At 28.8% G+C, this 26,535-nt stretch overlaps 1 protein-coding gene across 1 annotated transcript in view; it reads right to left on the minus strand.

The window, feature by feature from the left end:
* LOC129984349 (metalloprotease TIKI2-like) overlaps positions 1-26,535 on the minus strand; it is a 229,573-nt gene that overhangs the window by 78,471 nt on the left and 124,567 nt on the right. The window contains exon 3 of the mRNA XM_056094216.1: positions 17,698-18,261. Within this exon, the coding sequence (XP_055950191.1) occupies positions 17,698-18,261 (564 nt within the window). The remainder of the gene's footprint in view (positions 1-17,697; positions 18,262-26,535) is intronic.

Raw genomic sequence — 26,535 nt, forward strand, 5'->3', positions numbered from 1 at the left:
ATAAATTTCTCCTGAATGTCCTTTAAGAAAACAGATATAACCAGACCTTTACCTCAGATGATTCATAAATCTTTCAAGATAGCTTTTACTAGCAGAAGCTGCTATATTTATTCTTTGTTAAAAGATAAAACCAGACCTTTACCTCAGATAATGCAGAAATGCTTCAAGATGGATTTTACTAGCAGAAGCAGCTATATTTATTCTTTATTAAACATCTTTGGTTCACCGACTTAATTTGATTATATAGTGAAAAAAAAACAATAATTTCAGACAAATATTACTTACCTATTCGATTACCTTTAAAGGTAAATGAAGAATGCAAAGTGTTCAAATAAAAAGGTACGAAATAACAGTGTGGATATAAATGAAGACTTTATTTAAAGTATATACTATAGACCTGAGGACAACGATCCCATTGATTAACGAGCCGAAGGATTGCTTGTTCCTAAAATTCCTGTGGCTGTGACGATACCCAGTTCTTCAGAGCGTCCTTGAGTTCGCCGTCCGAGTTGAAGCGCTTCCCTTTCAGATGTTTTTTCAGGGGACAGAACACATGAAAATCACAAGGTGACATGCCCGGGCTGTAGGGCAAGTTGCTCCTACTTGAACTTGGCCAGTTCCACGTGTGTGACCCAGGAGACGTGTGGACGCGTGTTATCATGGAATCCTCCGTGAGTAACCCCTGTTCCCTGCATAGCCTTCGGAATGTCTCATAGTACACATCGGAAGTTGATGATTCTTCTGTGTTCCAGAAATTCAACAAGTAGTGGACCTTTGATTGCCCTCTTTATAAGAACCTCTGCTCTCTTCTTCGCATGCGAACGCCCGGGCATGCTCCGACCTACCCCGGAGACTCCAATCCCATTTCTAGATGTCTCGCTACATTCTCCCATAGCGACATAGGCAAATATTTTAAGGGTTATGTTGTTATAACGTTTCGTACCTTTTCTTTTGAACACACTTTATATTTTAGAACGAAACTCTTGCTTTGAACTACGATTGAATGACTGGAACAAAACATTAGCTGAAATCACCATCTTTGAATGAACTTTCGAAATGAACACCGTCAAAAAATTATTAATACTTACAATGAATTCAGCGTACACTTAGCCAGTATACACTTCAGATTGTCCATAGATTTAGGTATTGGAGCCGATATTATGCCACGAGACAGTTTCAGCTACAGAGAATATGATAATTAAGCCTGTGTCCTAATTTTATATTCAAACTTGAAAATTAAAATTCCATTTGTAATAATATTTTTGCCGATTTTATCTTATTGATCATTTTATACGGACATCTTTTCATACCTGAAGTATAAATATATGTATGCTTAAATAACAGGTAAAATCCTAGATGGACCCACCTCTTGGCGACTTATTTGAAATCTCGCCAAGTTGACAACTAATTCAATATTTGTTATTATTATTATTTTTCAATTAAAAATCGATACTTGAAGTTCAGAAATAATAATAAATAAAATATAATAAATAAATAACAAATATAATAAATAAATATAATAAAAATAAAAATAAATAAATAAAATAAATAAATAATAATAAAATAAATATAATAAAAAAATCCGTCTAGGTTGCCACATTGGCGACGTTATCACCACTTGTTTGGCGAGAATTCAAAAAGACGCCGAGAGATGGGCTGTGCTAGGATCCACCCTAAATAACATAATTTAACTACCCTTTGTACTCCGAAAAGAAATCACATACACAAATGGAAGCTGAAAATAAAACGCAATGAGCAATTAAAAATTAATTAACACAAAGGTTTCAATATTTAAAATAATGAAATTAATTAATAGACTATCAGCTGTTTAAGAATATTCTGTGTATTTTGTCAGTGACACAAGTATCGCAATGTGACCTGTGGACCCTCCTAATTATTATCAGAACTCTAGTGGAACATATATATTGTTACGAAATTTCCGAGTTCATTTGGATAGTGGGAGTTATATGATGTGGAGAACGCTCAATCACCAGGCGGCAGTAGAAAATAAAACAACGACGTTTATTTACACGAAGACACTCAGGACAGCACAAAGACGACAACTATATACAGCACAGAAGACGATTATCTTCAGCCGAGACGTGCAGGAACAACAGCATACACAGCAGCATATAACAATATAACAAGATAGACAGACAGTAGCGCACAGCTTAGTTCAGCACTAGCTTCACTCCGTCGCTGCTCCGCTTGTCTCTGGAAGGATAGTTTTTTACCGTCGATTCCGACTACTATTCGACTCCACTGGTCCACGACTCAATTCAACGTCGGTTCACAACTGCTCTTCGACTCCACTGGTCCACGACTATTCAATTCACCACTGGTTCACCACTCGACTCACCGTCTCTCCGGCAGCTGCGGCTGCAACCTTTTATAGGTCTCAGGAGGCAGGGCTAGAAGCCTCTCAACCAATCAGGAACGTTCGAGGCGTATCTCCGTTCCTACTGGACGGGTTGGGAAAATTCTCAATGTTTCGGTTATAATCTATTTTGGCGCCAAAGTCGCCAAATTCATCGCCAAGCTCTGGGACCTCCTATGGAACCGACTATGCTGGGAAGCCGCCTCACAGATACGTAACAATATTGAATAATATTGCATAATATTAGGTAATATTCGCAACATTATATAGTATTATTGAATATAGAATAATATAATATCACACAATATTGTGCAACATGCTGTGCTATCTGGGAATAGAACTGAAAACGAATTGCGAATCACTGGTTAAAAAAGGCAATAAATGCCGAAATTGATCTAAAATTGGTACTTCACTCTCCTATAAAATTGGCAATTTGCATTTTATGTGGTTCGTATGCTTAGTTTTCATTTTTTTTTCATAGGCTTTAAAAGCTTTTGCTGCCTTGACAATAAAAGAAGCAAAAGAATAATTTAACAAACAATTTTTACAGACAATTTTTTTACAGTTTTTTGTAAAGCAACAGAGAAAGGGACAAAATTTCATCTTTCATTCCAAGACAGTGTTAATATAAATAATATATACTGTATCAGTATATATTATTTATATTAACACTAATAGCATATATACTATATATATATATATATAATAACAGTGCATAAATATTAATAGTATATATACTGTTAATATTAATAATGATACTGGTGTTAATATAAATAATATAAACATTGCAAAAAATAAGTTTATGCAGATGAAAAATGTTTCAATTTATTCTCTTTGACACTTTTTCTTAAGTAGCCATTCAAAGAAATGCAGCATTTTTATTTTAAATTTGATTTTAAGCAATTTTTTTTATTTAATTCTGGTTTTTAAATAAAGTGCATCTTTTATTATTATATAATATTTCAACAGAGATTATAATATTTCAGTAGATCTGTACATGCTTCATCATTAGTTTCCAGAAACTTTAAATTGTTTCACTTTGTTCAAATTCTACTTTACTCTCTCCGTAAGAATATGACAGTGTAGTGTCTTAGCGATAAAATACAATGACTTTTCTCATTACAGCCTTATTAATGAGAAAAAGGTGATAGAATTCGAAGTGAACATAAATCAAAGTACTTGCCTACATTTCTCTCGTTATGCAGACGGTTATTGCTGCTTTTATCACAAAAATCAATAACTGAATCATTAATTTCAGAAGACAATTTTTCATTTTTCCTAATGGCAATGCAATTGCAGATAAGTCGAGAATTTGTGAAAATCCATTCTCCATTTTTTTTCCCTGGATGGAAGCGTGCTCAAATTTGTCCACTCTTTAATGAGGGACTTATTCAGTTGTTTAAGATGGGAAAAAATGTTGGCTGCTTGAGAAGAAATCTTATCTAAAAATTATATAAGGGCAACAAAAGGAGTCATAAGAAATTCTATATGACACTAATTAATGAGAGAGGTTTCACTGAAAGAGCAGGGTGCTGAAAAATATTCTAGTATAAATTAGTGTTTGTAGCGGTTATATAACTCTATTACTTTCTCTTTTGATACGACAGATGGCGTTACTTTATAAACATTAAGGTATGTTTCACATGATCCTTTTTGAGTTTCATTATTAAGTTGTATTCTAGTGAGTGTCGTGTATTTCCATTATTGGTTTTTTTTTTTTTTTTGTCTTATGAAATAGGGAACTTAGAAAATAATTAAATAACTGAAACTCATCTATTATTTTCATCTGCATCATAATGAAGTTATAAAGAGCCTCGTCTCTCTACATGTTCATAAATTGGTGAAAGAGAAAACTTTTATTGAATGTGTAGCAAAAACAAAAGAAATTACAATTCTTGTCAAAATGTAAAAGGACGGACAACTCTTATACATAAAAGTTTATATTATTACAATGCAATAAAATGCAATGCACTGACTTATTTAATTTTATATATTGCTTTATTTGATTTTTTTCCCTTTCGCTTATTATATATTTTATATAAAAATCATGTTTTTCTTATAAGACGTTCTTCTGACTTATTATTGATGTTAATAAACTGAGATCATGTTATCATATATGGATCTTGATTAGAACGGAATATATGTGCTGTAGTTGTTTGGTTGCTGATTATTGGAAAAACATAAATTAAAATTTTCATCATGTACAATTTTATCACAAATCACATTTTAATACATACAAATTTCATTAATTTAAATGCAATGTAATATTATTTAAATGAATTTATTATATAAATGCATAGATTTTAAATAAAATATACTCTATATAAGAGTATATTTTACTCTAAATAAGAGTATAAAATATACTCTACATAAGAGTATATTTTATACTCTATATACGACTTACTTCATTACTCTATATAAGATATATAGTATAAAATATACTATAAGAGTATACTCGAGATCTCTATCCAAGAGAGAATAAATGAATATTTATTAGGATTTTTCTAGATTACTAAAAAGTCTGTTAAACATAATAGTGAAACTAGCGAAACTAACTTAAGTAAGCCTGGGTCTCTAGTGATTTTCTGGTCCCCCCTTCTCCTTTTATCTATATTCTTCCACGTTGTGCCATTTTTTCTTACTCTCTCATACAGGTTTTTCTCAGTACATTACTGCCGATATTTTAATTTCAAGATGCGAGTGGATATTTAATTTAGACTGGACTTCTTCTCCTATAATTGTGGCAACTGTATATAAATAGACAACAGCCAAGGCGCATTTCAAATTTTGTGGTATTTAGTTATTCTGGCATCAAACTGAAGTTATCAAGAAAAATCTAGAACCCCACACAAAATATAATTCATGTATTTGGAAAATTTAATCAAACTTAAATAGATTTTACTTCTACCATTTCATATAAAATTAAGACTCATAAAACAATAGTTATAACTTCACCAGAATGGGGAAACTTTGTCAAATATCTTTGCATACAGTTCGTAGATTTGTCTCAAGTAAATTTGAATGGATGTCAAGGATTTGACAATAGCAAAAATGTGGGGAAAGGAAAAGTTTGAGCTCAAAAAGAAAACAAATGAGAGAAAATCTTGAAAATACTTTACATTTTCATTTACAAACTTTAATAAAAATGACTGAGACTCAATTTTCAGAAGAAATGTTAACAAGATGTTTACATCCCTTTGCTGACGAGATTTTAACAAATTTCTTGTTGTTAGGATTTATAAAGAATTTAGAAGTTCATTACTTTTCATTCACATCTGAATTATTATTCTGAAAATTCACATATATTCATTAAGGAACAAGCTGAAATTTTTTAATTACATTAAAAAAGGCATGAAAGGAGGTGGTCAGTATATTATTATTAAACTATGAAAAGGTATGATTCATGGCAATTTCCCTAAAAAAAAATCTCGGAATATTTTTTGAAAAAAATAACACAGTAATATAATAAATTTTAACCTTTTTCATAAAATCGTTTAATATTTAAATAGTGATTCAAATCGTGCTAGAATGTACATTATTTTATGATAAAATAAAAATAATTTTCATAAAATATTTTAATTTGAGTTATTTTCTTCCAAATATGGAATAATGCTATGACGAGAATCTAAATATAAAATCCTTGATTAAAAAAAAATAATGGATTTCATATTTGGAAACAATACCGAAAATAAAACCAGCAAAACGCATTAAACAAATTTAAAAAAATTACTAAAGTTAAAACATTTTGCAAACAATGTCTATTTATAGACTTTTATTAGACCGGGAATAAATAACACATTATTCATTAACAATAATAAAAAGAAATTTGATAAGCAAAATAAAAATAATTATCATAAAATATTTATAGCATGATTCCATTCATTAACAATAATAAAAAGAAATTTGATAAGCAAAATAAAAATAATTATCATAAAATATTTATAGCATGATTCCATATTTTCTTCCAAATATGGAATCATGCTATGACGAGAATCTAAATATGAAATCCTTGATTAAAAAAATGATAGATTCCATATTTGGAAACAATACCAAACATAAAACCAGCAAAACTCATTAAGCAAATTTTAAAAAATTACTACAGTTAAAAAATTTTTCAAACCATATCTATTTATAGACTTTTATTAGACCGGGAATAAATAACATATTATTAAATAACAATAATAAAAAGAAATTTTGTCAAAGCATACTTCTAAAAACTTTTTTTTAGTTTCAATTATTGAGTTTTAGAATGAATAATTGTTTTGGAGCACTTCAACGAGTGACTGGTTGCAGTTTTGAACACTGAACCACATTATGCTGTAAATAATCATGCTTTCTTTCAATTTTTATTTCAATACTTCAACTCAAGAATAACATAAAGGAAATTTTAGCTATCAATTTCAAATTGCGTCAGTCTAAATCAAGCAATTTTTGACAGAACTAATAAAAGTTATCTTGGATTATGAAACCCAGATCATGCACATCTGTTCCAGCAGAATTTTGTTTTACTTCTTGTGAGACTCAATCAAGCAAAGAAAATGAATTGCGCTATATTCTAACCTTTTCCAAGATTTCAGGTAAATTACATCTCTAATATAAATAAATAAAAAGGTTCATGTAATCTTGACTAGCTTTGAGATATAAAATTTTGATTGAGTTTCAGAGTTTTGAAAAAAAAAAAAGATGAGAACGTTTCTTCACTGCTTTTAATTACATTCAGGTAATTAGTTTTACAATCATAAAGAACACGCAGATTTTAAGCTTTCTTAACTGCAAAAATTAACTAAGTTATTTTTTTCTTTATCTTTAAAGCTGACGATTTGCTAATGAGTTAGTGATTTAAAGTAATAACATTCCGATAAGATAAAAACGCCATTTCCTCGGAATTACTGATTTTTTAAAATCAGTTAAAGATTTAAATTATTAAAGAAAACTTTCTCAACTGCTAATTTTCAGGCCTTTTTTTTTTTTTTTTTTTTTTTTTTTTTTGCGCTGAAACCTATTAAGAAGTCTATATATGACTCAAGGTTTTGATATTTCTTTCATAATATTGATATTTTATTAATTTTTGTATATATATTTGATGTATTGGAATCGCGTATAAAGACTTAAGTGACTTGTTATATATATCACATATACAAATCTTTTATATCTTATATTATATTATAGCTTTATTATATTATAAAGCTATAGCCGGTATAAAGTTATTCTTTTGTTAAATATACTTCAAAGCTAATAAAAAATCCTTTAAGTACATTTAACGGCAAAGACAAAGGTTAAAGTGCATACAATACGTTTAATGAGATGGGATGATACAGCAGCTAGAATACATTGAGCTACTGGAAGCAATTTACAATCACAATTTCTTTTCATAACATCAAATTGTGCTGCCCTTTCTAAAGATACACCTAAATGAGGTTCGATAATGTTTTGAGATTAGATATATTTCTTGACTTGAAACGCAATAAATAAAAAAATAAGCTGCAGATGGTATAGAACATTATTTAAAAGAACTTTACATCTTTCTCATTCCCTATTCTACAACTTCATTTTTATCTGCATATACAATTTCAATCTATGTCAGATAATTTAAACGCTACTGTATTTTTTTTTTCTATATTCTAAATTTTTATGCAACGATTATATTCTGAAATTCTAAACTAAAACAATAATTTATTCAAATCATTTTAATGTAATTGTTTTAGTTTATAGGTATAACCAGGACTGAATTACCCTTCCAACCAAGGTATCTAGAATGATCAGAATGAACATCATTGCATCAACTTACGCGGAAACTCAGAGTGAAGATTTGACAGCCACCACCGAAACACCCACACACAAAAGACATGCCAAAAATCTTAAAAACAGCTTTAAGAATAGTTCAGAAATACTCAAAAGATACATTTTTAATCGGACACCTGTTGTTACAAAAGCAATATGTGACATTAGAAGAATCCATTAGGTAGTAAAGAATCGATTGCAAACCAAGCATGTCATGCATAAATATGACATCTTTGCTTTTTGTTCTTTTCTTGAAGAATTCCAAACACAGTCATGAAGCTTCATTTTAAAGGATAATAGGTAAATGAAAATAACTAACATTTTTAAGAACGGCAAATTTTATCATTTTTAGGAAATCCCACAAGCAACAAAGCGACAAGAGACACAACACCTCATCAATATTTTTGGTGATATATTTTAGCTTTGTTCATACCTGTTGGCAGAACTATTCATCAAAAGTAATAAATAAAATATTTTTAGGGAAAATGGTCGCAGAAGAACGTTTTGACATATATTTGCCATTACTTTTGGGGTCTATGTTCCTATGCAAAATAAAAAATAACTATATGCTAGATCTACTTACAAATTTGACTCAATTCTTTTAGCTTAACCTATGAAACTCGTTTTTACAAAAGAACATTCTTTTATTTTCCTTTAAACAAATATTGGTTTATAATTCTGCATACGAGCAAATCAAAGACAATTCTTAAAAGATTATGCATTATTCATTCTTTCAGTCATTAAAATCATGTCCCAGAGATCGCAGCGATTCTTATCTCAAAAACTGCACTTTGCATAGTGTCATTCGTAGATAATAAACGTGGACGCTAAAAAAAGAATATCACACACTAAAAAAAATGTAAAATTCTTTGCGCCGTTGCTTAAGAATAAATAATTCTTTCGCTTGCTGAATTCGAGGATTCCAATATATTATTTAAATTGTATTACGAATTCAGAAAGAATGCAGCAGTGTTTTTGTTGAGTTGAAATTCTCGCATTTATGTTCTTTACTCTTTTACAAAATGTTTTTTTTTTATTTAAACACATTTATTTGATAATAAATTTCATTTATTTCCATTTACTGTTTTGAAAAAATTTAAATGTTATCAAACTTTTTTTTATTTGTAATTTACACAAAAATGATTGTTTATATAAGGAAAAAAACACTGTTTTGAGTATAAATATTGTAACATATTTTTTTATTTGTAGTTTACTCAAAAATGATTGTTTATAAAAGAAAAAAAAACAATTTTGAGTATAAATATTGAGACATCTCTTTTTTTTTCTTGAGCTTTGATACACAAACAATTTTTTTTAAAAATTAACAAAGTATCAAAACGAACACTCAAATTTTATATTATATTATTTTGCCTTTAATATTAGGATTATTCGAGGCAACTAGATATGTTTTCAAAAATTTCACCATTTGTGTAATCAAATAAAAAGTTTAAGCTTCTGGACAAATACTTCGCATTTTAATAGAATGAGGCTACATGAATATAGACAATAAGAATTTAAACATTTTCGAATTCTTAATGTCATCCAGTACTGAATATTAAATACGTTCGTTTTTAACAAAATTCTACAAAAGAAAATATAATTACATACTTTCAAATATACTGCTTAGTATTTATTTTTCTCAGATGAGATGCTTTAATGTTATTAAATAGGATATAAATTATTATGAAATATGAAGACAAATAAATATTAGAACGATTCCATTAAAATATGAAGCCAAATTTTAAACTTTCGATGGTAGAAGAAAATAAAGCATTCTAAGAAATTTAAATCTTAAAAACATTCTTTTTATTTATTTGAAAGTCCGTAAATAAATATATTTAGTTGCTGTTCTGGTAATTTTTGGATTTCCTTTCAAATCATTTGTAGATAAAGTAGAGTGCAATAAGCATTTTATTCATGTACATGCTTGGCTCTACGATTCTACGGTACTTTCAATAATGTTGGGTTTAATGGCATTAAAACTTTTTATTATTAATGAGCTTATTTATATACTTGATTTTTTCTTTTACATTCGAAATGTTATTATTTAAAACCTTATCAAGACATCAAATTTTAATATTGGCTGTTCATAACTGAACTATCAAGAAGTAAATCGCCCGTTTAAACAAACCTTTTTAATGAGTAATCATCCTATTGAGATAAAACCTTCAACACGAAGCATAGTTACTAAGTTTAAGAGTTTAAAAAAGTAATAATATTTTGGTAATTAAAAAAGAAATTCAAAGATTAAAACATTTGCAGATTTATAAGATCTTTTTTCAGCAATCTCCGGGTTTAACATAAAAAATATTATTGTATATGCCTAATTAAGTTTAAATAAAGTCTGTGAATAAATATATTTAGTCGTTGTTCTTGTAATTTTTGGATTTCCCTTCAGACCATTTGTAGATAAAGTAAAGAGCAATAAGCATTTTATTTATATACATGCTTGCCTCTACGATTCTAGGGTACTTTCAATAATGTTGTAGATGCCTAATTAAGTTTAAATAAAGGAAAACGTATTTATCTGCAATTATAACCCATTTTGGTGGGTTTACAAATAAACAGGTAATATTTTTTTTTCAAATATGAAAAAAAAATTATAAAAGTAAGAAAACAGTATAGTTTCTAAACGCACAAACAAGTTGTTAAAGACAAACCACATATGAATCTCCCTATGATTCATATTAATTTTAGATAGATAAATTAATACAAAATTTAGAGCAGGAAAATGGCAGCAATGATATGTTATACATGATGCCTGATTAACAGTTTTTTTATAAATTACTTTCTTGCTTCATTGAATTGACGTTAAGGCTTAATAAAACCGCTTAACACAAATTTAAAGAAATTTTTATTGCATAGAACAAAGTTTTTCATGTAATGCCTGGAGATACAAATACCAACTCAAAAACTCTAATCGGATCATTCAATTATTTCTTTTACAGCCAGCTCACTCTTTCCATTAGTTTCCTGTTTCTCTCGATGTTAGAAAAGAAACTATGAAATGGAAGAAAAAAATATAACAGAAGACTTAGTTTTGTCATTTCTTTTACTTCTCCAGAATCAAACAATTCCAGCTGCCAAATAACACTTTGAAAAGTTTGTTATTAATTTCAGACGTTTCCAATAAAAAAGCACGACAAAAATACTCTTAGAAAGTTTCTCAATTGAAAACGACGACACTTTTATAGCAGAAATTAGTAGAATTGTCAAAGTTCTGGAAAAATATAAAGCGCCAAAAAGACTAAGTGACAAAGAAAGGCTGTCAAAGAATTCAAGAAGAAATATTTCACCCAGCCATCTTATAATTATATTTAACATTTTTCCTTAACTGGAATCGATAAAAAAATAACAAACGATATCTTATCTGAAGTGAAATTCTTTAGATCTAACAATAAATTGGTAAGCAGCAAACAAGAAGATGTTTTAATGCAAAAACTCCTCATTTAAAAACTCATGTATTTAGGTACTGTGTCTGAATATGCGAATGTAATTCTTTTATTTTTATAATAAACTGCTAAAATGAAAAATGTTCACAAACATATTCTCTTGCAAAAGACATGACATAAAAAATGCTAAAAACAATTATTTGACAGAAAAAAAATCAATTCAAATCCAAAAACATAAAATGTTAAACAGATCAACAGACATGTATTTTCGTTCTAAAAATAGTAGAAACTCAATTTTTTCCATTTTTTCAAATGTTTCCCAGTAAATGCTTATAAAGAAAGGAAGCTAATTGGTTACATCAAATACGAAAATAAATCGTGGAGAAACATTATGAGTATAAAAATAAAAATTAATAAGCAAAAATCACTTTTATTGAAAAAAATTACCATTTTATTAGAAAGGAAAAGAATGCTCTAGCACAAAACTGAAATTCGAACAAAAATTCAAAAACATGAGATGCAGATTGAAAAGTATTAAAAAAATACCACATTTACAATGCATAAAGTGAATACAAAGTCTTTCCTGGTTGTGAAAACTTGTTTTGTACATTTTTACATATGATTGTTTCGACAAATTATAAAGACATTTATAAACTTTATAATAAATTACTTATGTCAGTAAATTTCAATGTGAGTTCACTTAGTAATCCAGATATCACCAAAAAATATCCCCCATTTGGGCTGTCATATTAGATGCATCATTTAGGATCCTACCTTTGAATGCAAATCAATATTTTCAATTTGCTTTACAAGCAATCAGTTATTTATGTAACCCTAAAATTGGCATTGAGCAGCAATGGTGGATTTGAATTTATGGATTCAAAGAACACATTAAACTTTTTTTTCCTTGACACCATTTTAATAATAATCGGATGTAAAATCCCTATTTCTGCATTACTTGCTCTATCTGTTATAGAAAAAAATTCAAAAATATGAATAGTAGAAATGTCTCACTATTTTAATCAAAGATCCTTTGACTATTCTGAATAATGTATTATAAATACTATATTAGACGATATTAAGAATCGCGAAATCTCCTGTTTTATTTTGATCAACTGAAAACGATTTTCATTTTCACTTATGAATCTTTTTGAATTATTTTTTCAAAGAATTTATAAAATGTATGTTATGCAAAATAATGTTACCTTATAGCAATTGCATGACACTACTGCCTTTTCTTTTGATACAACAGATGGCGTTATCTTATTAATATCAGGGCATAATTCCCATGATCTGTCTTGAGATTATTAGATTGTATTCTAAGAGACAGTTGTATTTTTCGTGTTCGTTTTTGTTTTGTCTTGTGAAATGTGGAACTTAGAAAATAATTAAATAACTGTTCCTGAAACTCGTGTATTTTTTTTCCCTCTTAATGAAGTTATAAATATTCTCGTCACTGTACAATCTTCATTTACACAGAATACAGCACATTTGTTTTTAAAACTATACGAGCTGTGTAATAAATTAATTTTTTTTTCAGTCTTTCTATTAATAAACTTAATTTAATTTTATGCAATGCATACTTCATCATAACATAAAACGTGCTTCATAAAAATCTTACGAAAGCTATAAAAAATAAATAAAAGTTTAAAAGTACTAAGGAAATATCTCTGGATATAGACATCAAAAATTAAAGATATTCTCATTATATTCATCGAATTTTCCCCCATTCGTTAAATTTATATTCCATTAAAGCAATCAATTTTATTGAAATTTGTTCTGGATGATAAAAGAGAAGGCGATGAAAAATCAAAAAATAAATAATTGGAAGATACGGGATATATCAACATAGCTAATAAGTGATAATGCAATTTTGAATAATAGTTAGTGAAAATTAAAACTTTTACTAAATGCAAAAAATTAATTTCCTCTTTAAGTTGTTATAATAGTTAATTTTGCAACAAGATCAGCTTGTGAAATTTTATATTTCATAAGCTAGCGCATGACTTTGTGATTAGATTTGTAAAATATTTTATTTGAAAATTATTTGGTTATAATTATTTGGATATTAATAAGTGGTCATTATTTTTATGTTTATTGATGATGTAATTACTTTTGGAATAAATTCAAAACATATATTTGTCATGTATTCTTAAACTTTTCGACTTCATGATATTTATTAATAACCATAATTTGTAGTTGATAAAATTTATTTTTAATAAAAATTGATACACATGATTAAAAAAAATTATTTTTACAGAAGACTTTGAAATTCATTTCACATTTCCTAAAAAAATTAGGAAGATAAAAACCTGCAATTTTTTATTGTGCGACAGCCTTGTGTTTATTGAACAATTTTGTTAATGAAATTTCATATTCGATGGCACCGTAAAGGGAATTGTATTAATTTCCAAACAAAAAATAAAATTCATTCTGCATTATTGTACACATTTATTTCTTTTTAGCACAATATTGTTATTAGCCTGTGATGCGGCTTCCCAGCATAGTGGTTCCATAGGAGGTCCCAGAGCTTGGCGACAAACGTGGCGACCATTTGGCGACTTGACGACGAATTTGGCGACTTGGCGACGAATTTGGCGACTTTGGTGCCAAAATAGATTATACCCGAAACATTGAGAATTTTCCCGATCCGTTCAGTAGGAACGGAGATGCGCCTCGAAAGTTCCTGATTGGTTGAGAGGCTTCTAGCCCCGCCTCCTGAGACCTATAAAAGGAAGCACCCGCAGCTGCCAGCCATTGGTGAGTCGAGGGTGAATTGAGTAGTCGCGAGCCAGTGGAGTGCGAGAATAGTAGGAAGCGAAAGAGTGCGCCGTCGTGGACCAGTGGAGTCGAAGAGTATTCGGAACCGACAGTAAAGAACTGGCTTTCCAGAGATTAGCGGAGCAGCGACAGAGTCAAGCTACTGCTGAACTAAGCTGTGTGCTACTGTCTGTAGTAGAGTTTTGTATGCTGCACGTCTCGGCTTAAGATAACCATCTTCTGTGCTGTATATAGTTTGTGCTGTCCTGTGTGTCTTCGTGTAAATAAACGACGTTGTTTTGTTTTCTACTGCCGCCTGGTGATTGAGCATTCTTCACACCATATAACCCCCACTATCCAAACGAACCCCGGAAATTCCGTAACAATATGTTTAGTGATAACCCCATGATTGCAAAAAGCAAATAATTTAAGTTTTTGAAAAATCTCTTAAACCACTGTAGCGACTTATTAATCATGCAATTCGCATTTAGCAGGTAGATATAGCTGAAGAACTTATAAATATTATTATATTAAAAATTAAACATCCTGCATAAGCTTATATGCAATGCTATTGCCTCCGATATCGTGATACTATGTGTTTTTACTATACTATTCAATGCAATCTTCTACACACATCCTTCTAAAATCTCTTAACATAGAAAATCCTTTTTTTATTTCTTTTATCTGCATAGTAAAAAAATTATTATGTAAAACTTCCACCCATTCATACATAAATAGGATATCCATCCAGACATACATGTAATGATATTTTAATTCTAATTTCAATTTAATTAATTTTCAAGATTTTATCTTAATTTAGACCATAGCAAAATATACTCTTATTTCGAGATCCAATTCCACTTTCGGTTTAATTAATCCCTCTGTAAAAAAAATAATGCGGCATCAGAACTACGTTTTAAATGAAAGTGATACTTCGGTACCCTTTAAAAGGTGTCAAAGGTCAACACATATATTCCACTGGCGCAAGGCCGGAAATCCTATGTTATATAAGGCTAGTGATCATTTGTTTCGCCCTTTTTCGCCCTTCTTTCCTTCCGCTTTTGTGCCTCGTTGCGTCTTCTTGTAAAAAATCATGCCTGCCACTCGGAATAGAATAAAACGAAATTAAAACTACAAATTCTCTTTACTGCTTCGAACCTGCATTCTACTTAAACCAAAATATGTTACATACTATTTAGCCGACAGGATTCGAAAAGCATTACATACATATGTAAAACATATTTCTAAAAAGACAACAAAATGTAATTCTATGTTTCTGATTTATAACCGTTACCCAAAATCAGTTTCTATAAACTGACTTTAAGTCAACTTGATTTAAGAACTATGAAAAATCTTTTATTTCTATTAATATGTACTCTCAGCAAGCAAATAAATGTAATAAGTGATATAGAAAGAACAGATGTACTACAGATAAAAAGATTCGTATATTCCATTTGTCTATCTTGTCCAAAATGAATGGTTTTGGAAGACTTCCAAACAAATGATTGCTACAGCTTTTAAAGAAAGCTGAGGAGAGAGAAATGTCTTTTCAGATGAAAGCAGATTAATGTCTAAGATTTTTTTTATTATTCTTTATCTCATACCAGTTTTATTTGATTTGATTTTGGAGGAAGAGTAGGAATAAATTCAAGACAAATAGTCAAAAACAGAGCATACCAATTCTATACTGGTTTTTTGTTATTTTTGTTGTTGCTGTTGCCCTTTTGTAATCGAGACTTTTCATAGTACACAATAAAAATTAATAGAATTTTTTAAAATTTCAGAATTTATGTATTCAATGAATATTTATAAAATAAAATAACATCGTTCTACTGATAGAAAATAATGAGAATTTAAAAAAATATAAATAAGAATTATTTGCGAATTCTAACCTTCCTGCACATGCACGAAGATGAGTGACTTAAATATTTCATTAGAATATAGTTTAGAGGGAAACTATATTCTAAGCATCCGCAATAAAAGATAATAAAAATAATATTTGGTCGAAAGGATAAGTTCTTTTATTTGTCGGAAGCTACACCTTTTTTACTCTATTTTGATTCCTTCTTCAGGGCCAGTTTTGTTTATAAGAAGAAGTAGATAAACATATTATTGGTAAAAATATTCTCTTGGGGGAAATATTATTTAGAATGTGAAGAAACAAGATAAAATAAAATGTAGAATGCATGCTAAACTGGCTGTCTGATGAAATCTCAAATATTTTGAAGCAGACGATTATTAAAAAAAAATTGCTTTCATTTGCATTATCGTTTGCAATGTGAAATAGTTGTATATTTACTATATGAATATGCATTACGATTTTGATAAAAAAAATTTCTCAATTTACGAATTTCGGAAAGCATAATATGTTTCATTTATATAAAAAAAATCATGAAACATTTCTGAATATTGGAAAAATGAATGTATGAATGATCATTCTGTGAACAAACCGAATTCTCATTCTGATCTACTAAAAGATTTATTCATGTAATTTTCCACTTTTTTTGAAAAAAAACTTTTATAGCTGCAATAGAAGATTAATTACTTCCATTTGTTACTGATTTATTCTTGCACATAAAATACAAAAACATGCCATTTTTTACTGGTCATTGTGTTGTTGGAATTTTTTCAAATGCAAGTTTGCGATACAAAACAATAAATAAAAATAACTAAAAAATTTTAACAAGTTAGTCAAACCCATATGAAAAAAATTAGAATGAAATTAATGAGAAAGAAAATAGATTTTTTTTAAATGTCATTCCTTTTTCATAAATAATGTTAGTATGTTCTTGCTATTTACCTTGGATAGTTTGTTATTCAAACTCAAACAATATTAACTTTTGCTGAGCAGACATCCTTATTGTAATTATTAATGTAGAAAAGCGTACAATTAGGATTTTCTTCAGAAATGTTTTTAAAAAGTAACTATAAATTACATATAGCATATATTCACGGAAATGACTGATATTACTGTAAATGAGTTTATTTTAATTAAAATTCACAAAACTTTCTCTTTAATCCAGTGATTCATAAGTTTAACTCTGAAAGAAAACAGAATTCACATTAGTTTGTTGCCAAAATTAATCTGTCCAACATCTGTCAATGTGGCATGTTTTTGTTTTCTGGCATTTCTTTAGTGGCTAAAATAAAAACAAACTCTGATCTGCTTAGCTCGACAATTATAAATTGAAATTTTATTGTAATACTGCAATTACAATTACAATTATTATAATACTACAATCTTTTTTTTTTTTATTTGTGTGTTTGTGACAACTATTTTATGCCTTGCAAAATGATGTTTAATTTTTTTTTAATTAAAAATATCAAACAAACTCTAGTTTTCTCTAATTTTCAAAAGGAACAAACAAGGATTTGTAATAAATTTACCTGCGAAAAGTTTAGTCCGTTCAATGGCAAACACTGCTCTTCCACCTTTTCGACAGCCGCTGTCTTTTTCTTTAACCGCTCTGCTTCCTGCGCCAAGTACAAATCCAAAACAGGCACGCCTCTGGATCTCACGTCACTTTCCGTCAGAGAGTTCACCATCAACATGACCCACACTGGCCTCTTCCTCTCCCAGTTTCCTGCAATGGCATTGAACAGGTAGTCCGCATACAATCCTCTCCCCCTCTGGTCCTCTTTGGTCATCCATTGAGGCATCATACCTCGCACGTACTCCAAATGTCTCTTGAGACGAGTGTACAGATCTCCCGGGAGGACATCAGATAGATTCTTGCCTTGTGGCAACAGCTGGCAGGAAGACAGGGCGGACACAGTGGTCGGGTCCACTAGGTCCAGTTCGAAGAAAACTTGAGTGGAAGTGGCAAAGGCTTGTTTGGCGTTGACTGGGATCGAGTCCCACACTTTGGTGTAAGGTACATGGATAGTGCCAAAAAGGTAGGAGGGAGGATTTCTTTTGATGGTCCACAAAAATGAAAACGGATCAACATCCTGCAAAATAGATCAATGACAACTATTATTACTGATATCTGTAATTATTCATATAAAAATTATATAGAACACTTTGAAGAGGAACTATTTTTATGAAGTGTACATCGTAACATAATGACATTCCATTTAAACCATTTAAAGAACAAACTCATATTAAAATATACAAAAAAAAACAGAAGGAAAATAGATAGATCAATTTTTTACTTAAATTTTTGGTAAATTAGCCCTAAATCTTTAATTAACAGCTTTTGCGTAACTAGAAGGCCGCGGGGGCCTGGTGGTAAGGTCTTGGCTTTAGAATCGCAATGTTCAGGCTGTGATTCTACCGAAGAAACGTCGTGCAATCTGGTCTAGTACACATTAAATCCGTCGGGGCCAAACGTCCTTCCGCTGGTGTGGTGTGGAAATTTGGAGAGGAGCATGCCAGCTCAGGTGTCTTCCTTGTCATCGGACCACGGTTCAAAATTACGAGGTCAGTCCCAAAATAGCTCTAGTTTGACTTATAAACGGGACGTTAATATAACTAAACTTTGCTTTACTAGAATTATCACATGCTAAAACTGCAGTTATCAGTATTCTTTATATTGTTCAATCAATAAAAAAATTAAATGTTTTAAACAAATCTTTAACAAACAGCAAATTTAACCATCAACAAAACCTAATATTCTTTGTAATAACTTTTTTTTCTTAATGAAAAGGCATTGAAATGTTATTTCATCGTTCTAAAAGATTGTTTAACAGATTAAAATGAACATAAAAAAAACAATTTCTAACTGTTCAATTGAAAATGAAACATATTTAGATTTGCAACATCCTATTTAAAAAAAAATAATATTAAAATATATATCTTTTAAAAATAAAAGTGCAAAAGTTAAAAAATCCGTTGAATCATTATTTACTATATTAATATTTAAAAAAATTAATATTTAAAAAATACAAAATTTAAATTTTTATGCGGACACCGTAGAAAACAATTCCCATTGAGTGAAATGTGCCCCATCCTCTAATAAGGTCATGCATAAAATTTCAGAATTTTATCATGAAAATTCTCAAATATGTTTTAAAATAAAGTTGGAGAAGGATCAATCACAAATTAAAACGCAAATGTTTACAGCTTCAGTGCAGATGACGCGACGCAAGAATGTATCATAAGAAAATTAAATACGCTTCATATCTTTAGTTTCAAATAAAAATTTTAAAATCTATGTTTTTTGAAAAACTTACTTTACTATAAAATTTTATATCATGAATTACAGAATATAACTTAAAAATACCACAGTCAGTGAACTTGTAAAAAATCTTATGTAATCTTTCATTAAAATAATCTTTCCTTTAAGTAATTATTTCTATACATTTTTAATACTTTTGAACAAATAAATAGTAGAATTATTATTTATTTATTCAATCATTACTTTCTTTGTTAATTTGTGTATGACCCCTAAAACACGAACAACCAACATGATTTTTTCTCTTTGCGAACTCATATCCAAGCATTGAAAAGTGGTTTAAGTCAGTATTTATGTAGTTTCATATCTTTGAGACTTTTTGTGATAAAATTTTGAAGTTTCGTACATGACCTTATTAGAGGATGGGGCACATTTTACTCATTAAAAATTTTTTGTATGGGGTCCATATAAAAATTTATATATATATATATATATATATATATATATATATATATATATATATATATATATATATATATATATATATATTGCAATTATCATTCCAATCTAAACTCTAAAATTTTCAAAAATCTAATTTTTTTCACAATTCAACAGGATCAAAAGGGTTTGCAATAATAAAAATTCCTATATTGAAGCATCAAATAACCTCATAAAAAATTTAATTAATAATGAATTTCCAAGAAACTACTGTAATATCAACTTTTTGATTAAACAAAGTTAAAATAGAACTTTACTTGCATATTAGATCACTCAATAGATGGCGCTGGGTAACTACAATTATTATTTACCTTTAATACGTTAGCTTTGTGATTTTAAAAAGCGGGAATCACAATCGATAGTTTAAAGTTTCCTTGCTGCTGCTGGTATGTGCTTTGCCTTTTGTTTTGCTTTAATGGTTTAAGTGTTTTAGTGTTTATTGTTATTTTGTTATTGTATTTTTACTTATTAGTGGTTATTTTATCCTAATTTGTTGTTTTGTATTGTTCTCCCTGTTAAAATCGTATATCTCTTAGGCCTAATTTCAGGGGATTTTCAGGTCACGATAAATCATTATTAGACATTTTGTCTGCATTCCCTCACAGAAAAAAATCCCTTTTTTTTGAATCCCTGCCTGAGAGTGACCCTTGAAAATGTCTTCAGGCCGAATTCTTTTTTTATTTGGTTTATTTGATTTTCCTATTAACTTGATTTTAATACTTTTGGATATATACATACACACACACACACACACACACACACACACACACACACACACACACACACACACACACACACACACACACACACACACACATATATATATATATATATATATATATATATATATATATATATATATATATATATATATATATATATATATATATATATATATATATATGGGAAATTATTCTGTTTTTTTAGATACAGTTTTATATTTAGATAAGGGTTTTTCTTGTTAAGTTTCTCTATCTAGGAATCTTTCCTGAAGAAATGTGATTTTACGCACACAAAAAACATTTTTTATAATAATTATTAGAGTCTTTTTCTATCTGTTCTCATGCTGACGATGTCATACAGCGTCATCTCGAACCTGATTTCATCATTTTGAAACTGAATATAGGTTCAAAAATATAAGTAATGATAGATGAGCTGTGAAATGAATGTAATAATATAACGGTATGTTTCGAATAACATGTTAAACTGAGTGCATTCATGATTTTTTTTGTATTTTAATGACCATTTCATAAGTAAATATATTCATATGTAATCAGTATGCGATAGATTCGTATCTAAATATTTCCTCCAAAAAACACAATTTTATAAAAAAAAAAAATCTGAGCTAAGCTTAGTTTCCAGATATTTATCATTAATGAACAGAATCTAAATTAACTAAATACCCTTTTTGAGCTGAATTTTCTTATGAGTTGATTAAATAAAATAATTCTCAATGAGCCATGTTTCTAATATATAAATTAATTTTTAAATCCTTTTCTTTCAAATCTAATATAAACACTTCGTAATTTATTGTTATATTAGAAAGACTAAAATGAGAAACACTGCTTTTAATTCTTGAATAATCTTTAACATTCAATAATTAAAAAAAATTTAATTGGCAATTTTTAAGTTGCATTTAAACGAATACTAGCTTGGAAGGAATATATCTTGTTACATTTTTAATATTTACATTTATTCGGAATCGCCTAGAAAATGTGTCCCCTGAAGAAAAAAAAATGTCTTCATTTTAATTGCAAATTACGGTCGTTTTAATGAAATAAGATTTTTTCAAACATTGTAGAAAAGGAATAAAAAAATAGTAATGTAAATCAACTGATTTTTTTCCCTTTAATTTGAAGTTGAGGAAAAAATCGTTTTGTCCGGATGTTTTTCTTTCAAATATTTATGAAAACATATAAATTATTTACGAATTAATGAAATATTGATACGTATCAAACTTTTAATTGCATAATATAAAAATGTAAAGCCCTCTTGACAACATTTCATAATTGAAATACTTACGCAGATGTCTAGAATAAGCCTGTTGGAAAAACTCATATGATTAACAAATTTTAATATTCTTGTGAGGTTTAGAAGGAATAAAAGATATGACCAAATCTATAATAAAATATTATAATGACATTGGAGGATTAATAATCGTGTAACAGAAGCGGCTTGTATTTTTATAAAGGAATTGTTTTTAATTGACTTTTTTATCTGAACGTATAAGTATCATGATGCATTTAAAAATACTTCATATTTAATAGTTATATTTATCATAGTTTTGATAAAGGTATTTATTTTTTAATTTACTTCCATTTCATGTCAACTTCCAACAACACATATCAGAACAAAAATACAAAATAAGCAACAATAAAAAAACTCCATCTAAAGTCGCAAACGTCTTAGAAACTGAAAGCCTAGATATTTGCTTTAAGACTCCTCGAGGCTGGTTTCCTTTTCTCAGAACCAAACATGTTTTGAAAGTGAGAAAAGGAAATGTAGTGTGATCTTCAATGGGGAAAGTCTTTATGCATGCGGGACGATGCTGCCATTACGTCGCTCCAGGAAACTACAAAAAGGAGCTTCAGATTTATGGAGATAGGGGAGAAGAGTTTTCGAAAAACTGATACTTGAATTCGCAAACGTGCAAATGCGATGGAAAATGCTGACCTAAAAGGAATGGGAAACACATATGTATAGGAGATAGTTTCAGATTCTATCTGGTGTAAGTCATCAATAGAATGTAAAATTGTAGAGGGACGAGACTTTTGATAACTTCATTCTGGGGTAGATGAAAATAATAGACGAGTTTCAGGAACAGTTATTCAATTGTTTTCTAAGTTCCACATTTCACAAGACAAAACAAACGCGAAAATGCACGACACTCAATTAAAATACAATCTGATAATGACCCTCAAGAGGGTTCATAGGAAATATACCTTGATGTTAATAAGATAACGCCATCTGTTGTATCAAAAAAGAAGGTGGTAAAGTTATGCAACCGCTATAAAATGAGATTTTTAGGCATAGTTCTATTACCAATATTCTATATATTTAATATTATATAATCTCTTTAAATTATGTTCATAAATTTTAAATCATGACATCACAGTTGAAAAACTTATCCCACTTCTCGGATTATATATCTTTCGTATTGAAAATATGTCATTGCTAAAATCAGATATTTTAAAGTCCATCATCTTACATAGCTTACTACCAATTTCGAATATAATTTCAAAATTCTTTAAAGTTTTTGAAAAAAATCTTTGATTTTTTTTTTAACTTATCATTTTTTTTCAAGCAAGAGCAAAATAAGAATATGTAAAAAATGAGACGGTGAAAAAAATTTGAAGAACTTTTCGAAAAGCGTCTGATGTTTAAGAAGCAAACTTAGAATGTAAATTAATTAGAAGCAATTAGAATGTAAATTATTAGATAAAGTATTTTGAAGAGGCTCCTCTTTTTTGAGCCCATTGTGCTGTAGAAGAATAAGAGTTCATAGTCACTCTAGAGATTTCTTTTACAAGGGATCAGAAATGTATATGTAGCTTTTTTATAAATATTTTTCCACCTTTTTTTATAAATAATATTTTTCCTTTTTTTATAAATATATTTCATGCTGGAGTTTTTATACTGTCTCTTTGTATAAAACACCGAGAAATTGAATTACACTTCTTGAAATTGGCTTATGATTAGTATTTTTTATCATTTATTCCCTTACTTATAGAAAATTTATATACATTGTAGAATAGTATCATTTAGATGCATTATAGAATAGTATTATTTAGATACATTATAAAATAGTATCATTTAGTTACATTATAGAATAGTATCTTAGATACATTATAGAATAGGATCATTTAGATACATTATAAAATAGTATCATTTAGTTACATTATAGAATAAATAGTATCTTAGATACATTATAGAATAGCATCAGTTAGATATTTTAATAGAATAGTATCATTTAGATACATTATAAAATAGTATCTTAGATACATTATAGAATAGCATCATTTAGATATTTTAATAGAATAGTATCATTTAGATACATTATAAAATAGTATCTTAGATACATTATAGAATAGCATCAGTTAGATATTTTAATAGAATAGTATCATTTAGATACATTATAAAATAGTATCTTAGATACATTATAGAATAGCATCATTTAGATATTTTATAGAATAGGATCATTTAGATATATTATAAAATAGTATCATTTATTCTCTTATTTATACTGAATTCTTTCACTTCTATATTAATAGCCGCTATATTTGCAACTCCCCTCGCATCTATTTATTCTATATATATAAATCAAAAACATATAGTTGTAGTCGTATATTTTTTTTATATTCAAGCCATATCAGAATTTAACATGCACCCTAAATAACTTTTACTCTGAAGTATCAGGATAAAAAACGTTTCAGTGTCAGTGTTTGGAGCATACGTGTTAAGATTTAGCTACACTTATTGACCATAGATGAACATAGATTCTCTAGTGCCAAATTGGCGTTTGTAAGAGGTTATAGCTTACAGGAATTAACAAGAAGTTCTCATAAAGTCTAGATTTATTCAGTAGGATCATAATAACAATCATTCCAGTAATTAGGCGTATTACAATTCGATCCTAACTTTAATATCCAAGCCATGGAATAGGGAATAAATTGAAAGGAACATTCCCAAAGTTTCTTGATACTGCCTATTTTTATGCATCTTTTGAAACTATATGATTATATCTTCAACGGTATCTATTCAAACTATAGATAACACTGCCTGCCTATTTATACAAGGAAATTCACCTTCTCATTCCAAGAAGTATTTAAATGTTCTGGGGTCCAAATCAATACGATCTTTTTGATTTACGTTTGCTCATATTAAGAGTGTTTGAATTATGCAATCACTAACTCTCCAAATTGAAACATAAACTTTTTAAGAAGAATAGAGAAATTGTCTGTCAACAATAATGCCTTTTTCTGGAACTGAAAGTTCATTAACAGTTTGATAGGAAACCATTAATGACAGTTTATCATCAATAAGTAGAACTTCTGTCGTAAATATAGAAATAATTGGATGAAATCGAAATCATTAGTAGTATTGGTGCAAAATCCTTAACTGCATCATTATGGGATCTTCACGATATTGTGTCACATTCAGAATACTGATTGTAATACTGTAAGCTAATGGAATTTCTCCTGATCTTGCCAGTTTGTGGGAAGGTAGCGAACTTGAAATTCTTCAATTTAGAATATAACTACGCAAAAAGGAAAAAAAATCACGCTAGTGCTGTTACGTGAGTGATACATAATATAGAAAAATTAGAGCAAAAGTTTTATAACAATAATGATGCGAATTTTGAATAAAGGATATATATAAAATAATAAAAAATAGAGACAAATATACGGGAATTGAAATTACATCACAAAAGATTTATCAGAAAAAATCGATCCAAAGAGATATTAATGTCTCCTATAAAGAGAAAATTGAGATATGAAAAGAACTAGAATATACAGTCAGAGAGGGATAAGATACTCCAAATCTTGACGAGATAGGCTAGACAAAAGGAGTTTAGTTGCATCGCATTTATTAGGATAGTTTTGAAATCATTTAAATGATGTACAAGATAAAATTATCAACTTCATATCCAGATTTAGGGACCACTAAAATTATAGTTGCATCAAGATAATCTATTTTCTAATTGTTTGTATACGACTGAAAATATGGATTAAAATGATAGATTACAAAGAATTACTGTTGGAACTATACAAATGCGCCAAAACTAAACAACAGTAGCACAATATGCTAAACTCGCAAGTAGTTTAAATAGCTTTTCACCCAATAGCTTCACTTCAATTTATCTATAAACTCTGGCTGTAGAAATGCTGTCCTTATCAATCTATAAAATACATTTATCGAATTTGTTTCATGTGCTTATCGCATCTTTCACGAAAGTACTGTTTCTCTGCATTTTTTTCGCAGAAAAATCGATATTTCAAAGAAATTCTCGATGTCAACCATCTGTCTCACAAGCTTTCGTATTCTGTAGCATGATATAAGAAACTCTTACCCAGTCAAAAAGATCACATATCAAGCTGTGAGTAATTTATAGCAGCCATCAATGCTATACATACATGCTTATCTTCTTGATATTTGTAGACATCATTCATAACGTCACAGTATTATAGTGTGGCAGAATAGATTTGTGAATCACATTATAAAATTTTTGATATTTAAACTTACAATCAAATTAAATTATCAACTAATTTTAAAGAAAAATATATCATTCGCCGCGAATTAATATTAAAGATATATTTTAAGTTCTTATTGGATTAAAATAAATGTAAAAATCTGTAATTTAATCAGGAAGTAAAACATAATTCTACTAGTTAAGAAATTGAACATTTTTTCCAATTTAGAAGAATTTTTTTAACCTCGAAAAATAAATTCTTCACTCATGTTTCCACCTCTTATTGCATATATTATGGTTACTTTAACTCAAGAAATCATTTAGATACAGAAACAACAACAAAAAAAACTTTCAGTCATTCAACCAACGCAAACGTTTATGGAATAACTAGCCGCCTTTGGCGACCAGCCAGTTCGCCAA

This window comes from Argiope bruennichi, chromosome 9 (genome assembly GCF_947563725.1).
Source record: "Argiope bruennichi chromosome 9, qqArgBrue1.1, whole genome shotgun sequence".
Taxonomy (NCBI): domain Eukaryota; kingdom Metazoa; phylum Arthropoda; class Arachnida; order Araneae; family Araneidae; genus Argiope; species Argiope bruennichi.